Source organism: Taudactylus pleione, unplaced genomic scaffold, assembly GCF_031769625.1.
Source record: "Taudactylus pleione unplaced genomic scaffold, aTauple2 ptg000557l, whole genome shotgun sequence".
Classification (NCBI taxonomy): Eukaryota; Metazoa; Chordata; class Amphibia; order Anura; family Myobatrachidae; genus Taudactylus; species Taudactylus pleione.
This window is the reverse complement of record NW_028284959.1, coordinates 167,501-182,535: the sequence shown is the minus strand read 5'-3', so window position 1 is coordinate 182,535 and position 15,035 is coordinate 167,501. Positions and strand designations below refer to the sequence as shown.

General features: G+C 49.1%; 1 protein-coding gene across 1 annotated transcript in view; it reads right to left on the bottom strand.

Moving 5' to 3' along the window:
- The window catches only part of LOC148481864 (dachshund homolog 2-like), a 324,209-nt gene that overhangs the window by 252,670 nt on the left and 56,504 nt on the right, over positions 1 to 15,035 (bottom strand). Inside the window, exons 2-3 of the mRNA XM_088452903.1 lie at positions 12,534 to 12,578; positions 11,407 to 11,538 (exon numbers count right to left, since the gene is read on the bottom strand). Coding sequence (XP_088309029.1) covers positions 11,407 to 11,538; positions 12,534 to 12,576 — 175 coding nt within the window. The 5' untranslated portion in view covers positions 12,577 to 12,578. The remainder of the gene's footprint in view (positions 1 to 11,406; positions 11,539 to 12,533; positions 12,579 to 15,035) is intronic.

Genomic DNA, 15,035 nt, shown 5'->3' with positions numbered 1-15,035 from the left:
CCCTCAACCCCGGACACTGGCATCTGTCGTGAGCAGAACCCAGTCCGGAATCCAAAAGGTGCAACCCTGGCCGAGATGAGCTGACTGCAGCCACCACGCCAAGGACTGGTGCACTTCCGGGGACAATACCAGTATCTGGGATCGTATCCGGCGGGACAACCCGTTCCATTCCACAAGAATCTGCCCCGGCAGGGGTCTGGAATGGAACTGGGCGAACTCCACCATGTCGAATGCCGACACCATGGACCCCAGGACTCATTGCCGAAAGTATTGACACCCTGCCACTGCTTAGGCAACCGTGTATCCTCAGTTGTAGGGAGGATACCTTTTCCAGAGTCAAGAAAATCCTTTGTTGACTGGAGTCCAGAAGTGCTCCCAGATGGACCATCCGTTGAGATGGGATCAGAGACGACTTCTTCCAATTTATTAACCACCCATGTGCTTGAAGACAAGCAATTGTCAGGTGGAGATGATGAAGAAGCACCTCCGGGGAGCTCGCCAGCAGCAGCAGATCGTCCAGGTACGGCAGCAACCGTATACCCTGACCTCGAAGGTGGGCAGCCATGACTGCCGTCACCTTGGTGAAGACCCTCGGAGCCATGGAAAGAACAAAAGGCAACGCCCGAAATTGGTAGTGATGGTTTAGGATAGCAAACCTCAGGTACCGCTGATGTGCCGGTGCCACGGGCACGTGGAGATAGGCGTCCTGGATATCGAGGGAGACCATGAAGTCCCCCGGTTCCATCGCCAGGATGATGGACCGCAATGTTTCCATCCTGAACTCGGGAACTCTGAGGTACTTGTTCAGAGACCTTAAACTCAGAATAGGGCGATGAGACCCATTGGGTCTCTGCACCAGAAACAGAGATGCGAAGCTTTGGACTCGTCCAGCGAAGGACTCGTGCAAAAAAATTGGTGGGGCGGCCTGCACCGAAACGACAGGGCATACCCTTGAGAGACTACTTCTCGAACCCAAGCATCCGTGGTGGTACTGAACCAACACTGGGCGAATCTGAGAAGTCAGCCTCCCACTCTGGGGTCCCCCAGGGAAAGGCCCGTCCCGTCAGGCAGCAGGTTTATCCTCCTGTTTGGAAGAGGGGCGCCAAGCATTCCATATGCTTCTTGAGTTTGGATGAGGCTTTGGTCGCTGAATGTCTCGGGAAGGACTGGCCCTTGGCCTTACCCTGAACCCGAAAGGACCGAACGGCAGTGCTCCTCACCCTAGCCGGCGCAGAAGCCGAAGGGAGGAAAGCCGACTTGGACTTAGCCAAGGTATCCACTATTTTTTCCAAATCTGGACCAAATAGCAAATCTCCATTAAAGGGGAGAGCCTCCAGACCCTTTTTAGAGTCCGCATCAGCCCTCCAGGACCGCAGCCACAAGGATCTCCGAGCAGACACAGCCGCAGCCGAAACTCTAGAGGTTAACATGCTTGCGTCCAATGACGCTTCCCCAATATAGGAATTGGCATCCCTCATTTGTGCCACTAATGCTCTCTAAACATCCGGAACACCGTCCGTAAGAGAATCCTCCAAGGCTTTGGCCCAGTTCTCAATGGCTTAAGCCACGCAGGAAATGGCCATGGACGGGCGCGCCACCGCTCCGGAGAGCGACTTCAAACAAATCTCCACTTTCCTGTCCGTTGGATCCTTTAAAGAGGAAATAGACGGCAATGGTAGCGTAGCGGATTTAACCAAGCGAGTGACATGCGAATCCACCGCCGGTGGAGTCTCCCATTTCCTGCAATGATCCTCAGGAAAGGAATAATGAGAAGCCAACCCTTTCTGCGGTTGGAATCTCTTGCTGGGTAATTGCCAGGCCGCCGCCATATGATCCGCCAACTGATCGGACAGAGGGATTTGCTTTCCTGAAGTCAGGAAACTTCGACTTAGGGACCGGTGCCTCCTCCTCTATATTGAGAATAGCCCGCACCACCCTAACTAATGCTGGAACATTAATGGAGGACCTAGGCTCAACCTCCTGTCCCACAGCATCCAAATCAGAATCCTCATGGACCTCTCCATCATCTGAAGAGGGATCCAATTCTGATACCTGCGCAGTGAGTAAACTCGCAACAGGCCGCTTAGTCGCCTTCTGTGGCACATCACCCTGCAACAATGACTTAAAAGCCGAGGATGAAGGCGCCAAACTCTGTACCGAGTTGGAGAGAACATCCACCCAAGGCGGAGGAGCCGACCGAGGGAAGCCCTGAAAAGGCACTACAGAATGTTGTGATACAGGGGGAGGCTGGACATACACAGGCAGCCCCGAATACTGTCTCACAGTCTGGGCCCCGGAGGGAGACCGCAATACCTGCGGAATATCCGGGGAATGGGAGATAGAGTGCTGGGACAATGCCCCAGAAGGGGTCACTGTAGGGATCGACATCTGCAATAGATGTCAGCACTTGTGAAACATCGCCCAAGGGGGGTCCTGCTGCATAGGGGGTATAGAGGGGCCTGGTGCCAGCTGGCACTGCCCACAAAGACCATTCTCAGATAAATCCCCCCCATTAACACCAGCAGAACAGCGTCTGCAGGAAAGCAACACAGGAGCCCCGGAGTGCTCAGTCTCCTCATCAGACATAATACAGTAATTATACAATAAATACTTATCAGCAGAGGACATACGGTGTTAACACCCTCGCACTCACCAGCATGCAACACAAACAGGCCCAAAAATATGGTACTGTGTAGCACACAACAGTATGTGACTGACCTCACAAATACATGATTTATAAAAGTGAGGTTAATAGAAAAACGCCCCTCCCCCACACACCTTCGGGCTGTAGGAGAAGCAAAGGGATAGATATAAGCTGACAGCAATTAGAGAATAAGTACAGACAGCAGCACTAGCAAAGTCACATACAATGCAGGAAGATTGTACTTACTGCACCAATCGCTGCCCTCAACCACCCAGATTCAGTGTCTGGGGGGAGTTATAGCGCTGTGTACACTGTCCTTTTGGTGGGGAGAGGTACACAGGGGGACCTGACCATGCACCTGCCTGGGAGCCTGCGTTAGTCGGAGAGCTCTGAGGAGGAGTGGCCAGCAGAGGAGCAGCTCAGCGACGCCAGTACACACGAGAAAAGGCGCGCTGAGCTGAGGGGAGGAGCCGCTAAACCAGGGAAGGCTGCCTCCCCTGGCTAGTATTTAACCCCAGGGATGCCGGTTCCCCTCCGGAACTTATACCCTGGTGGCCCAGCGGAGCGCGGGGGGGAGCCCGCCGCCGCTACTAGCGCCGCCGGTCTGTCCCCAGAGACCGGCGGCAACTGACTGCATTTACCCCCGCGAGCGGCGCTAAGAGCGCTGCTCGCGGCTTACCTGTTCCCCCGTAGAGTCCGGCAGCAGTCAGAGGGAGGTCCCGGAGCCATGCTAGGACTAACTCCGGGGTCCCGCTGCGATCGCCAGATCAGTACTGGCGTCGCAGCGCCAGCGGGGTGTTGAAGCGGCAGCATGGACGTCCAGAAGGACAGTCCTATGCTGCCGCATTAAGTGTAAAACAAGAGAGAAAAAATAAAAAAACTTTTCTTCTATAAAAATAAAGCTATGGGGCTGCTGCTGCAGCCCCACTGCACAGTGCAACAAACTTCGGCCGGCACCAAACTGAAACTGAGGTGCCTGTGGCCGGGGGCGGGGTATAGAGGAGGACGGACCCAGGTGCATCCTGGGAGCTAAAGCTTTAACTGTATGGTGCCCGTGGATCCAGATCCAAGCTATACCCCAAGGTCAACCCAGTGGACCCCCTATGGACCCTGAAGTAGAAATACTCTGTGCTGCTGGGGACCCTGCTCCTCCCACTATATAACTCTCAGCCTGTGACTTCCTGCTGCCTCCATTCCCCTCCTCACATCATGTCACTGCCCCTGTCACATGCAGCCCTGTCCTCACTAACACATCACTCATCTCCTGATATACTCTGTACTGCTGGGGACCCTGCTCCTCCCACTATATAACTCTCAGTCTGTGGCTGCCTGCTGCCTCCATTCCCTTCCTCACATCATGTCACTGCCACTGTCACATGCAGCCCTGTCCTCACTAACACATCACTCATCTCCTGATATACTCTGTACTGCTGGGGACCCTGCTCCTCCCACTATATAACTCTCAGTCTGTGGCTTCCTGCTGCCTCCATTCCCTTCCTCACATCATGTCACTGCCCTTGTCACATACAGCCCTGTCCTCACTAACACATCCCTCATCTCCTGATATACTCTGTGCTGCTGGGGACCCTGCTCCTCCCACTATATAACTCATAGTCTGTGACTTCCTGCTGCCTCTATTCCCCTCCTCACATCATGTCACTGCCCCTGTCACATGCAGCCCTGTCCTCACTAACAGATCACTCGTCTCCTGATATACTCTGTGCTGCTGGGGACCCTGCTCCTGCCACTGTATAACTCTCAGTCTGTGGTTTCATGCTGTCTCCATTGGTTGGTACTTTATCTCTCTCCCAGGCTTTGTACATCTCCCCCAAAATTAGAAATAATTTTATTTAAAATAAAATAAATAAAATTAAATTTGAAATAATTATAATTTATTTTCGCCTGCGGTAGCGGATTATGCGGTTACCGGACGCCGTGACTTACACCCAGCTATTGCACTGGTCTTTCCTTCTCCCTGACAGGCTGGTTCTCTGCCCCAGACAGCCAGGACGCAGTCTCACGTTCTGCCGCGTTGCGGCCCTGATATTTGACAGCTACAGTTACAAACTTACAATCACTCAGGCATCAGTTTCCCACAAACGCGGCTGTAACCTTTCATGTGATGAATTACAATGCTCCCAGCGCCATTGTACACAGGCTAATTTCCTAAAACAATAAAACACAGAATTCCTCATTCAGAGTTAAATGAAACACAAACGAGACGTTATTCATGCTGAACATCGAGATGCAGAACCATGTTTGAGTCATTATCTCCGCTATTAAACGCAGCCCTGAATCACAGATACGGTATGGCGCTTATTCAATATGTTTTTGTCTATTAATTCCTTGATTTCCTTTGTTTTCCCGGATGCGGGAGGAAATAATGAAATAATAATAAGGCATTAATAACGAGCATTTAAAGCTTTCTTTTGCTAGCTCGCGGGAGCCATTCAGATGTTAACGGAATAGGTCAAATCAAGCAATGGCCTGCGGCAAATGTCAGCGTTGTTATGCGCTGAGTTATAAGCTTGTTTCTTATTATTGCTTATAAATAAATACTCGGTAATAGACGTGCTTAAATCTAGACTAAATTACCCGGCGCGAGTACGGAGGAAATGATTTAACGCGCTGCCACAGAACATTGCCGAGCAGTTACTCCGGCGCGAGCGGAACATCGAGAACATGATTCTGCTCAGGTGAAACAGACAGAGAACATTAACCGTTCCCGGGCCGGAGACAGCAGCAGCACATGGAAGCTCCCCCTTTCTATCTGCAGAATAAGACATTATTATTATTATATTATTATTGGTGTATATAGCAACATTCATATTACGCAGCGCCTTACAGAGAATCACTTACATCAGTCCCCTTCCCATTGGAGTTTGCTGACTACCATTACCTGCCCTGCAAATACATACACACTAGGGGCTTAGCCTACTGAGTATGAAACAGGAGAACATGGATATAGATGTCCAGTCCCCAGAGAACATACAAACTCCACACAACACATGCAGCCTATAGACAAACGTGACAAAGATGACAGACATGGTCGCCCCCCTCCTCCTAAATATAATTCACAGTTATTTAATCTATAGGAACGTTTGGAAAACTCCCCAACTAGTAAAACATCTTTTGTTTAAATTCTCTTTTCTTGGCGATACCAGGGGTCAGCTTACGCCCGGTACTCCAGCGTGGAGATGTAGGCGCTGCCCTTTATTTTATCTGGTACAATAATTTGCGGTGTCACATACAGTATAGATATGTCTGACCCATAAAGATCTGGGAAAAGCTGCAGGGCGGAGGATGGGTTATTAGTGATCACCTGCACCAGACCCATACATATGTTCTGTGCATACTCTACACAGCCACGGGCATCTGCTGGGACCTCATCACCCACTGCCACCAGTATAAGACTACAAGGATCAAGGAACGCACAGAAAGGTGCAGAGAGTTAGGAGAGACAGGAGGTAGAGACAAAAACTAGGAAAAGCAGAAAAAAACAGGAGTAAGTAGGAAAGGCAGCTCCTGTTGGGAGCGGTAAGGGCTGAACCTAGCGCTCAGCCAGCCAGTCGGGCTCTCTATGTGAATGCATGCTTTATATAAAGAGAATAAAATATGAAACAATCTGGATTTTGTTTTTTCATCCACAGATGCTGCATCGCTTCCTACATAGGCTTCTCCATTCACAGGCAATCGCTGGAAATGTTCCCCGAAAGCAGTGTGAGGGGAGGTACTGAGATAAGGGGGATTTTATCACTGAATGTGGGGTTTCCTGGGCTTCCATACAGGGGCACAATGACTGATGTGCAGGTGGAATTGTCTATAACCAGTATATGTGTGCACAGTATAAAATCTTCATACAGGAGCTCCTGCGCGGGTAGAACGCTAAAGTTTGGTACGTTACCTAAGTGGCAGAGTGAGTGGAGAGGGGATATGGCAGACAGTACACCAGGTAAGGGTGGGAAGGATGGGAATGATTAATGGAGTTATCTAGGATATGCAGCATGTACACAGTGTACAATTATTAGTGTGATGCTATTGTCTTATTCAATGACACAGACACATAAGCAATTAGTGGTGCTTCTCTATCCTTCATCATTATGGGTTAGGTCAGAAGTCAGACTGTGAACCTCATTAAGAGCCTCTGGCAAAATGCGAGCGCTCGCTCTGAATGAGGGCGGCCGCTTGTATGTACAGAGCCGGCCTCCTGGCCGCTCACTAGGCTGTGGGTGACCACCCACAGCTTTAGAGAGCGGCCAGGTTGATGGTCGTGATGGTCAAGACCATCGCGACCATCGGGGCTTGTGACGAGACCCTTGTGGTAGGGTCTCGTCTACCGCAAGCCCCAGTAAGCTTTCAGCTCTATTAGAGCCGGAAGCTCCCCGCTGACATCACTCTATTAGAGCCGGAAGTTCACCGCTGACATCACTCGTGATGTCAGTGGTGCCGCCCCCAAATGGCAGGCGTTCCGTTGGAAAAGCCTCAGTTTGTGTAGCCCCCACCCCGCCTACAAAAAGGTGCGAGCTATCGATCACCATCGACAGCCGGCCCTTTTGTAATGAGTCCCCGAGCGAGAGAATTTCTCTGTCGCTCCGGGGCTTGCGCAGTGCGGCAGCAGCGTGTGCGTAGGGCCTCAACATCGACCCGCTTGCGAGCACATAGGCGCTTGCGAGCGGGTCTGAATGAGACGATGTGTGTGGTAGGCCTGCAGTCTCCTAGGTAACAAAAACTGTATACTGAAGTACTGAAACATAAGGCTGGTGATACGGATTCACAGCAAAACCACTGCCACTGACCTGCTCGGCTATGTCATTTCATCTTTTGTCCTACAGTAGCAATAGCTGTAAGTTACTATATGCTTATATCTCCTCCAAATGGATGAGACCAAGAAATGCTAAACTAAACTATTTACACCCTTCACACAAGGGGCCTGATTCAGACCCACTCGCGAGCGGCTGTCCGCTCGCAAGTGGGTCGATGGTGTGCACTGAGCATGCGCACGACGGAGGGAGCTCCGTCGTGCGCATGCGCGAGATGCGACAAGCGAAGGACTTTCCTTCGCTGGTTGTGTCTGATCAAAGGGGGCGTGCTGTCGATGTTGATTGACAGCACGCCCCCTTTGGTGGGCGTGCCGGGGGCGTGCCTCCCAGACGGGGGCGTTCCCAAGGGAACGCCTACCGTCAGAAGCCGGCCCCACTGACATCACTAGTGATGTCAGTGGGAGTGATTTTGGCTCTGATAGAGCCAAAATCACTCCGGGCCTTGCGGTTGAGAAACTCAACCGCAGGCTCCGGCTCGCAGTGGCGATGGTCGCGATGGTCAAGACCATCGCGACCATCAACCTGCACGCTCGTATAGGCTGTGGGTGGTGACCCACAGCTATACGAGCGTCCAGGAGGACACTCCATTTTTATGGAGGACGGCCCTCATTCAGAGCGTGCGCTCTGCTCAGAGCGTCCGGCTCTGAATGAGGGCCAGGGTTCCTTTTACAAATTACAAAGAAAAAGAGCTCATAAACCATCTGTATTTTCTACCTAACGTACATGTGCCAGTCACATTATAGCCTATACATACATTACCACTGCACGGTATCATTGTTCTCCTAATACCATAAACATTCTAATTGGAGCATTTAGAATCCAACGTGCAGTCTGCAGATAGTGTCAGCAGTCTATCATCACTGTAATCTCTGCACAGTATCCTTTCCCATCACCTGTCTCTCTCCATTCCCCGAGCGGGTAACTCTCGCTATGAGACAGAGCATAAGGGCCCAGGCTTAAAAGCCACAGAATCGATATGAATTGATTGACTGATGCTTGGAAAAATACAAGACACAAGAAGATTTCTGCTTTAATTCAAGTAATATTTGTTTTTAGAGGAAGCACCGATATGGGATTGTAAATATAACAGCGGCTTAGAATGAAGCACTGAGAGGACGGCCTGAGATTCCCCACACAGGGAGACGTTATAGGGCACAAGCCACAGCTGCTAGTCACTTTGCATAATAGATTAATGCAGAGATGGTCCTGGAAAATGGAAATTCTAGATTCTTTACAAGGATTGCTGCCTACGCTGCTGTAACAAAACAGAGGTCACCTTGCAATTGTCACACATCTCATATTGTTTCACTATCAAGATATGAGGCCAGCTGGCTGCAACACGTCAGGATACAACAACGGATACTGCTACAATACATATTATAGGGGAGAGATAGATAGATAGATAGATAGATAGATAGATAGATAGATATGAGAAAGATAGATAGATATGAGATAGAGAGATAGATATGAGATAGATATGAGATAGATATAAATATAGATATGAGATAGATAGATAAATATGAGATAGAGAGATACATATGAGATAGATAGATAGATAGATAGATAGATAGATAGATAGATAAAATATTAGATCAGTTCTCAAACTCGGTCCCCAGGACCCCACACAGGTCACACTTTGCAGGTCACCCAGCAGGTGCGCAGATGTATTCATTACCCCCTGCACATTTTAAAAGATCCACAGGTGGAGCTAATTATTTCACTAGAGATTCTGTGAGGAGACCTAGAAAACATGCACTGTTTGGGGTCCTGAGGACCGAGTTTGAGAACCACTGTATTAGATACAGTAGATAGATAGAAGATCACCCTCTTGTATTCAAAGCCTCATGCTCCTGTGTCTCTTCAGCCTCATCCCCCCATATTTCTCCAGCCCTATCCCTGAACATTCTCTCTAGCCCTATCCATGAATGTTCTCCCCAGCCTCGTGTCCTTATGTCTCTCCAGCATCAACATCCCCATGTCTACAGTCTCATGCCACTTCCGTGCGTCTCCAGCCTCAAGTGCTCCCCGTGTCTCTCTAGCCTCAAGTGCTCCGTGTCTCTCCAGCCTCAAGTGCTCCGTGTCTCTCCAGCCTCAAGTGCTCCCCGTGTCTCTCTAGCCTCAAGTGCTCCGTGTCGCTCCAGCCTCATGCCACCTACATGTCTATCCAGCCTCATGTCCCCCTGTGTCTCTCCAACCTCATGATGCCCCACCCCCCATTTCTCTTTCATCTCATTAAATAGCGACAGGCTGTTGGGACTTGGGCGTGGGAACAGGAGGTGTTGGTAGCCGGGTGCAGTGCCAGTTCCTAGCCCCGAACTTCATTTGTCTCTTTCAGCTCTGTACCTTCTTTCCCATCTCAACCTGTCTGTCTCTCTTTCATCTATGTCCCCCTCTCCTCTTTAATCCCTGTGCCCCTTCCCCCTTTTCTCTCTTTCATCTCTGTCCCCAATTTCTCTTATCTTGGAGGGGACTTTGCGGGAGATACAGAAAGTGTGAGTGTGCTTCTGGGATGAGGACAAAATGATTGAGGGGCTGAAGGTATGTGGGTGGGTGGGCTGCGGGCGGCCCATCCTGGTGCTGGCTGGGGGAGAAGTGAGGCTAGCAGGCAACTAGTGAGAGCTGTGAGGGATGGAGAGGACGGAGCCCCCCTGCAGCTCTCTACAGAGTCTATGCTAGACACATGCCTTACAGAATGATATACTGTATATAATACATATATAACAGAATTGTACATATCTTCTGCCTCACCAGGGACATAATACCCTTTCCCCGAGATGTGGTTCCTGACCAGGGTGCTGTAACACTTAGGGGTAGATGAAGGAGAACAAGAAGGGGGTCTCCTAAATTGTCAGATCAGGGGGCTCAGACAAAAGCTGCTTCAGGTCTCTATTACTAGGAAGTTTATGGCAAGCCCTTATGTGTACTAGCAGCCCTGGGAAAAAGCTTATTTTGCCTATTTATTAAAAAAGTCCGTCACCAACTATCCTGGTGTTTCGACCGTGGCAGGGGTGTATCTAGACGTGTGTGCGCTATATACCGACAGTGTGTAACGGATCCCACGTGCGGCGCAAAATAACCACAATCTGTCAAAAGCAAATAGAGGGAGACAGACGCCCGCAGCGCACAGAGCAGTCGCCCACATACCAGTTGCGCCCTCTGCTACCACGGGAAATGAACGTACTTGGAATGATCATCTTCTCAGATTCCTGATAATGTTGGTTGCACCTGGACGCTATGGTGGACACAGGTTCTTTAAAAGATTCAGGGGTCTAGTAACTAAGCAGTGTTAGGAGACAGAGTGAAAAGTGATAAGAAAGTGATAAGGTGCCAGCCAATCAGCTCCCAACTGTCATCTCACAGGCTGTGTTTGAAAAATGACAGTTGGGAGCTGATTGGCTGGCACTTTATCACTTTTCACTCTGTCTCCTAACGCTGCTTAGTTACTAGACCCCTAAATGTTTTAACAAATCAGCCAGGAGCACCGTATGGCGATCACTGTGATCCCGTTACCCACATACCGTATACGGGAGGCAGACAATGCTCATGGGAAGTGAGCTAGTGACCATTTCAGCCCCGGCCCTCCCACTGCTCAGCCAGACAAACCATTTACATCTGGTGGGTGAAAGCTCTTATTAACCCTTTGCTCATCAATAGCATCATCAGCACTTTGAAACGCTTCGGCCACCGGCATCTGGAGGGGTTAAGTGGAAAGTAAGGAGGACGTCAGTAAATAATTGGAAGTGATAGGACTGAAGAGTTTTTCCACAAAACAGAAATATTTTAGCATTTTGAGTGACTGCTTCTAGAACAACAACAATTAGGACCTGAAGGCTTCTATCAACGGAGAACATCTGCCCACGCGTCCCCTAATCTGTTGTGACTGCTCAGGGGCATTTGCTGGCTGGACAATGAAACAGGCGCCGATGGCGTTTCATCCTTTACCTGCATTGGAGTTGAGCTCCTCGTTTTCGGACTCCGTTCCGTTCTGACTGCCGCTCCCGTGAAGACTGTTTATTGCCATCAACTTCATCTTCTGAAGCTTCATCGCCTCGGCCATAGCCGCGGCGGTGAGTCCTGCAAAACACACAGACATGAAGATTACGTGTGAACCAATAAACCTCTTAGCCGTGCCAGGTTCTTATAGATTAAATTAGCTATCAGGCGATCAAACCAAACACAGGGAATAAAGAACTTATTTATCATTAGATCCCGATAGAAATCTGTGTCATCTGTGCTCTCCTCCGTCCTTACACTTAGGCTAAGTGACACCTTGTATAACTAATTGTAACAACACTGTTTCTACTTTTCCCTTATATTTTCCAAATGCATAACCTAGGCCAGTGTTGGCTAACCTTGACACTCCAGCTGTTATGGAACTACATAACCCAGCATGCACTGCTACAGTTTTGCTATTAGGGCATTCTAAAACTGTGGCAGGGCATGCTGGGATATATTGTTCCACAACAGCTGGAGTGTCAAGGTTAGCCAACACTGACCTAGGCCTTCATCTCCAGTTGCTAAAACAACCCTAAGCCCTACATTGCAATTCTAAAATGTCCAGAAATAAAAGAAAAAGATGGTAAAATGCACTGTTCAATGTTACCCTGACAAACAATTGCAGGTAATGAATATTCTCCCCCCCCCCTCCATTACAGGCAGCTGAAGATAACCCCACAGCCACAGGACTTTATTCACATCAAAAAGATGAGGATGTCTCATCCATTTAAGCTGCTGTGACATCACTGGCCCTGTGACTGGACCAGCCAATCCACGCGGAGCATATCCATCAAGAGGTCAGTCACTCTGTGTCTGTGCTGGCAGAGAAGCCCCTCCCCCTAACATGGCCACCCGCTGCAGAGATACTAAAGGAGCAATGGTGGATATATATAGTGCAGTATACACAACCTGTATTCCTTTCACTTTGCTTTTTTAACTCAGCTCAGCCCAGGTGACTCCAGTCGGGAAATAAGTGTGTAAAGCAGAAGTAAGCTATTATCGCACTGGGCAATAGCAGTCAGGCTGGCTGGTAACTAGCATGATAGGGGACATCTCAGCAACGGGATACCCACCATTTCTGAATTGCTGCCATCCAGACGAAAATTCTCCTTGCATGCCTGGGGGGAGAGGGAATGGGAAAACAGGCGGTAATATTTGGACGGGAAGAGAGCGACGTTATCTCTACCAGAAATTAAATAAAAAAAAAAAAACACATTAAAAAAATACACAAAAAAAAATACATACTGTTACTCCAAAAACAACATAAAAATGGCTCTGCCAGTCTGCGCGCTGGGTACGATGTGCGTGTGTGCGCAACACAAAAAGTCTGCCCGTGTTAGTGACACCACAGAGGTGGATCAACCCAAAAAGACTAATAGAGAGCGAATATTACCATGTAAATGTGGCATTATTACTGATTGGCTCAGTCCTAATGTGGTGATGCCAGGCAGGTGACCTCTGTATACAGACATAATACCCCTTACAATATGCAAAGTCATCCACGTATATAATATATACTTCATAATATGTCACCGTTTCTTTTTAAAAGTAAGCTAAAGGAGAACTTGTCATAAAAATATAAATGAATGAGGACACTATATAGAATCGAATTGATTAAACCGTCCCAATCTTCCCACATTACGCCACTATCACAACTGTGAACAACTAAATTAACTAAAGGAGAACTCTGACGTGATCAAGTTCCAAGGGTTGCAATTAAATGAACTGGCGAGTCAGTGATCTGATGCATGTTTCGATATTAAAAAAAGAAAAAAAAAAACACCACATAATTACATTTACAGTCACCACATTGTAACTAATAACAGTTTGAATTAAAATAATTAAACTACAGCCGAGCTGTAAATATTGATTCAGCACAAAGAGCGGTAATACGGATCCGCTCGTCTCTTCATACTGCTCGGAGCGGACATGGGACAAACTGAAGCCGCTAAACAAAGGCGATGAGACATCTGGAGGATCAGAGTTAGTAGAAGATGTCTGGAAGGTTTATTACCATCATTCATAATCACTAATTCTGCGGATACAGGACAGTACAGGGGGAAGGATTCAGGGTCTGCGCCCTGTGAAAATGATGCTGAGTATGATCTAATATGATAAGTTTTGTAACATAAAATATGGTTTCTTTTCATAAAAAAAATTAAAATGAAAGATAAGAGATCATAAAACAGTACAGGAAAAGCAACATACCAGGACCTGAGAACTGACACCAAATAATGTCTAACATATACTGGCTGTCTGTATGACATGTGTCCTGAGAGTGAGGGGACACCGGGACTGTCTGTATTACATGTGTCCTGAGAGTGAGGGGACACCGGGACTGTCTGTATTACATGTGTCCTGAGAGTGAGGGGCCCCCGGGACTGTCTGTATTACATGTGTCCTGAGAGTGAGGGGCCCCCGGGACTGTCTGTATTACATGTGTCCTGAGAGTGAGGGGACCCCGGGACTGTCTGTATTACATGTGTCCTGAGAGTGAGGGGACACAGGGACTGTCTGTATTACATGTGTCCTGAGAGTGAGGGGACACCGGGACTGTCTGTATTACATGTGACCTGAGAGTGAGGGGACACCGGGACTGTCTGTATTACATGTGTCCTGAGAGTGAGGGGACACCGGGACTGTCTGTATTACATGTGTCCTGAGAGTGAGGGAACACAGGGACTGTCTGTATTACATGTGTCCTGAGAGTGAGGGGACACCGGGACTGTCTGTATTACATGTGTCCTGAGAGTGAGGGGACACCGGGACTGCCTGTATTACATGTGTCTTGAGAGTGAGGGGACACCGGGACTGTCTGTATTACATGTGTCCTGAGAGTGAGGGGACACCGGGACTGCCTGTATTACATGTGTCTTGAGAGTGAGGGGACACCGGGACTGTCTGTATTACATGTGTCCTGAGAGTGAGGGGACACCGGGACTGTCTGTATTACATGTGTCCTGAGAGTGAGGGGACACCGGGACTGTCTGTATGACATGTGTCCTGAGAGTGAGGGGACCCCGGGACTGTCTGTATGACATGTGTCCTGAGAGTGAGGGGATACCGGAACTGTCTGCATTACATGTGTCCTGAGAGTGAGGGGACCCCCGGACTGTCTGTATTACATGTGTCCTGAGAGTGAGGGGACACCGGAACTGTCTGTATTACATGTGCCCTGAGAGTGAGGGAACGCCCGGGACTGTCTGTATTACATGTGTCCTGAGAGTGAGGGGACCCCCGGACTGTCTGTATTACATGCGTCCTGAGAGTGAGGGGACCCCGGGACTGTCTGTATTACATGCGTCCTGAGAGTGAGGGAACGCCCGGGACTGTCTGTATTACATGTGTCCTGAGAGTGAGGGGACACCGGGACTGTCTGTATTACATGTGTCCTGAGAGTGAGGGGACACCGGGACTGTCTGTATTACATGTGTCCTGAGAGTGAGGGGACCCTGGGACTGTCTGTACTACATGTGTCCTGAGAGTGAGGGGACACGGGGACTGTCTGTATTACATGTGTCCTGAGAGAGAGGGGACCCCGGGACTGTCTGTAATACATGTGTCCTGAGAGTGAG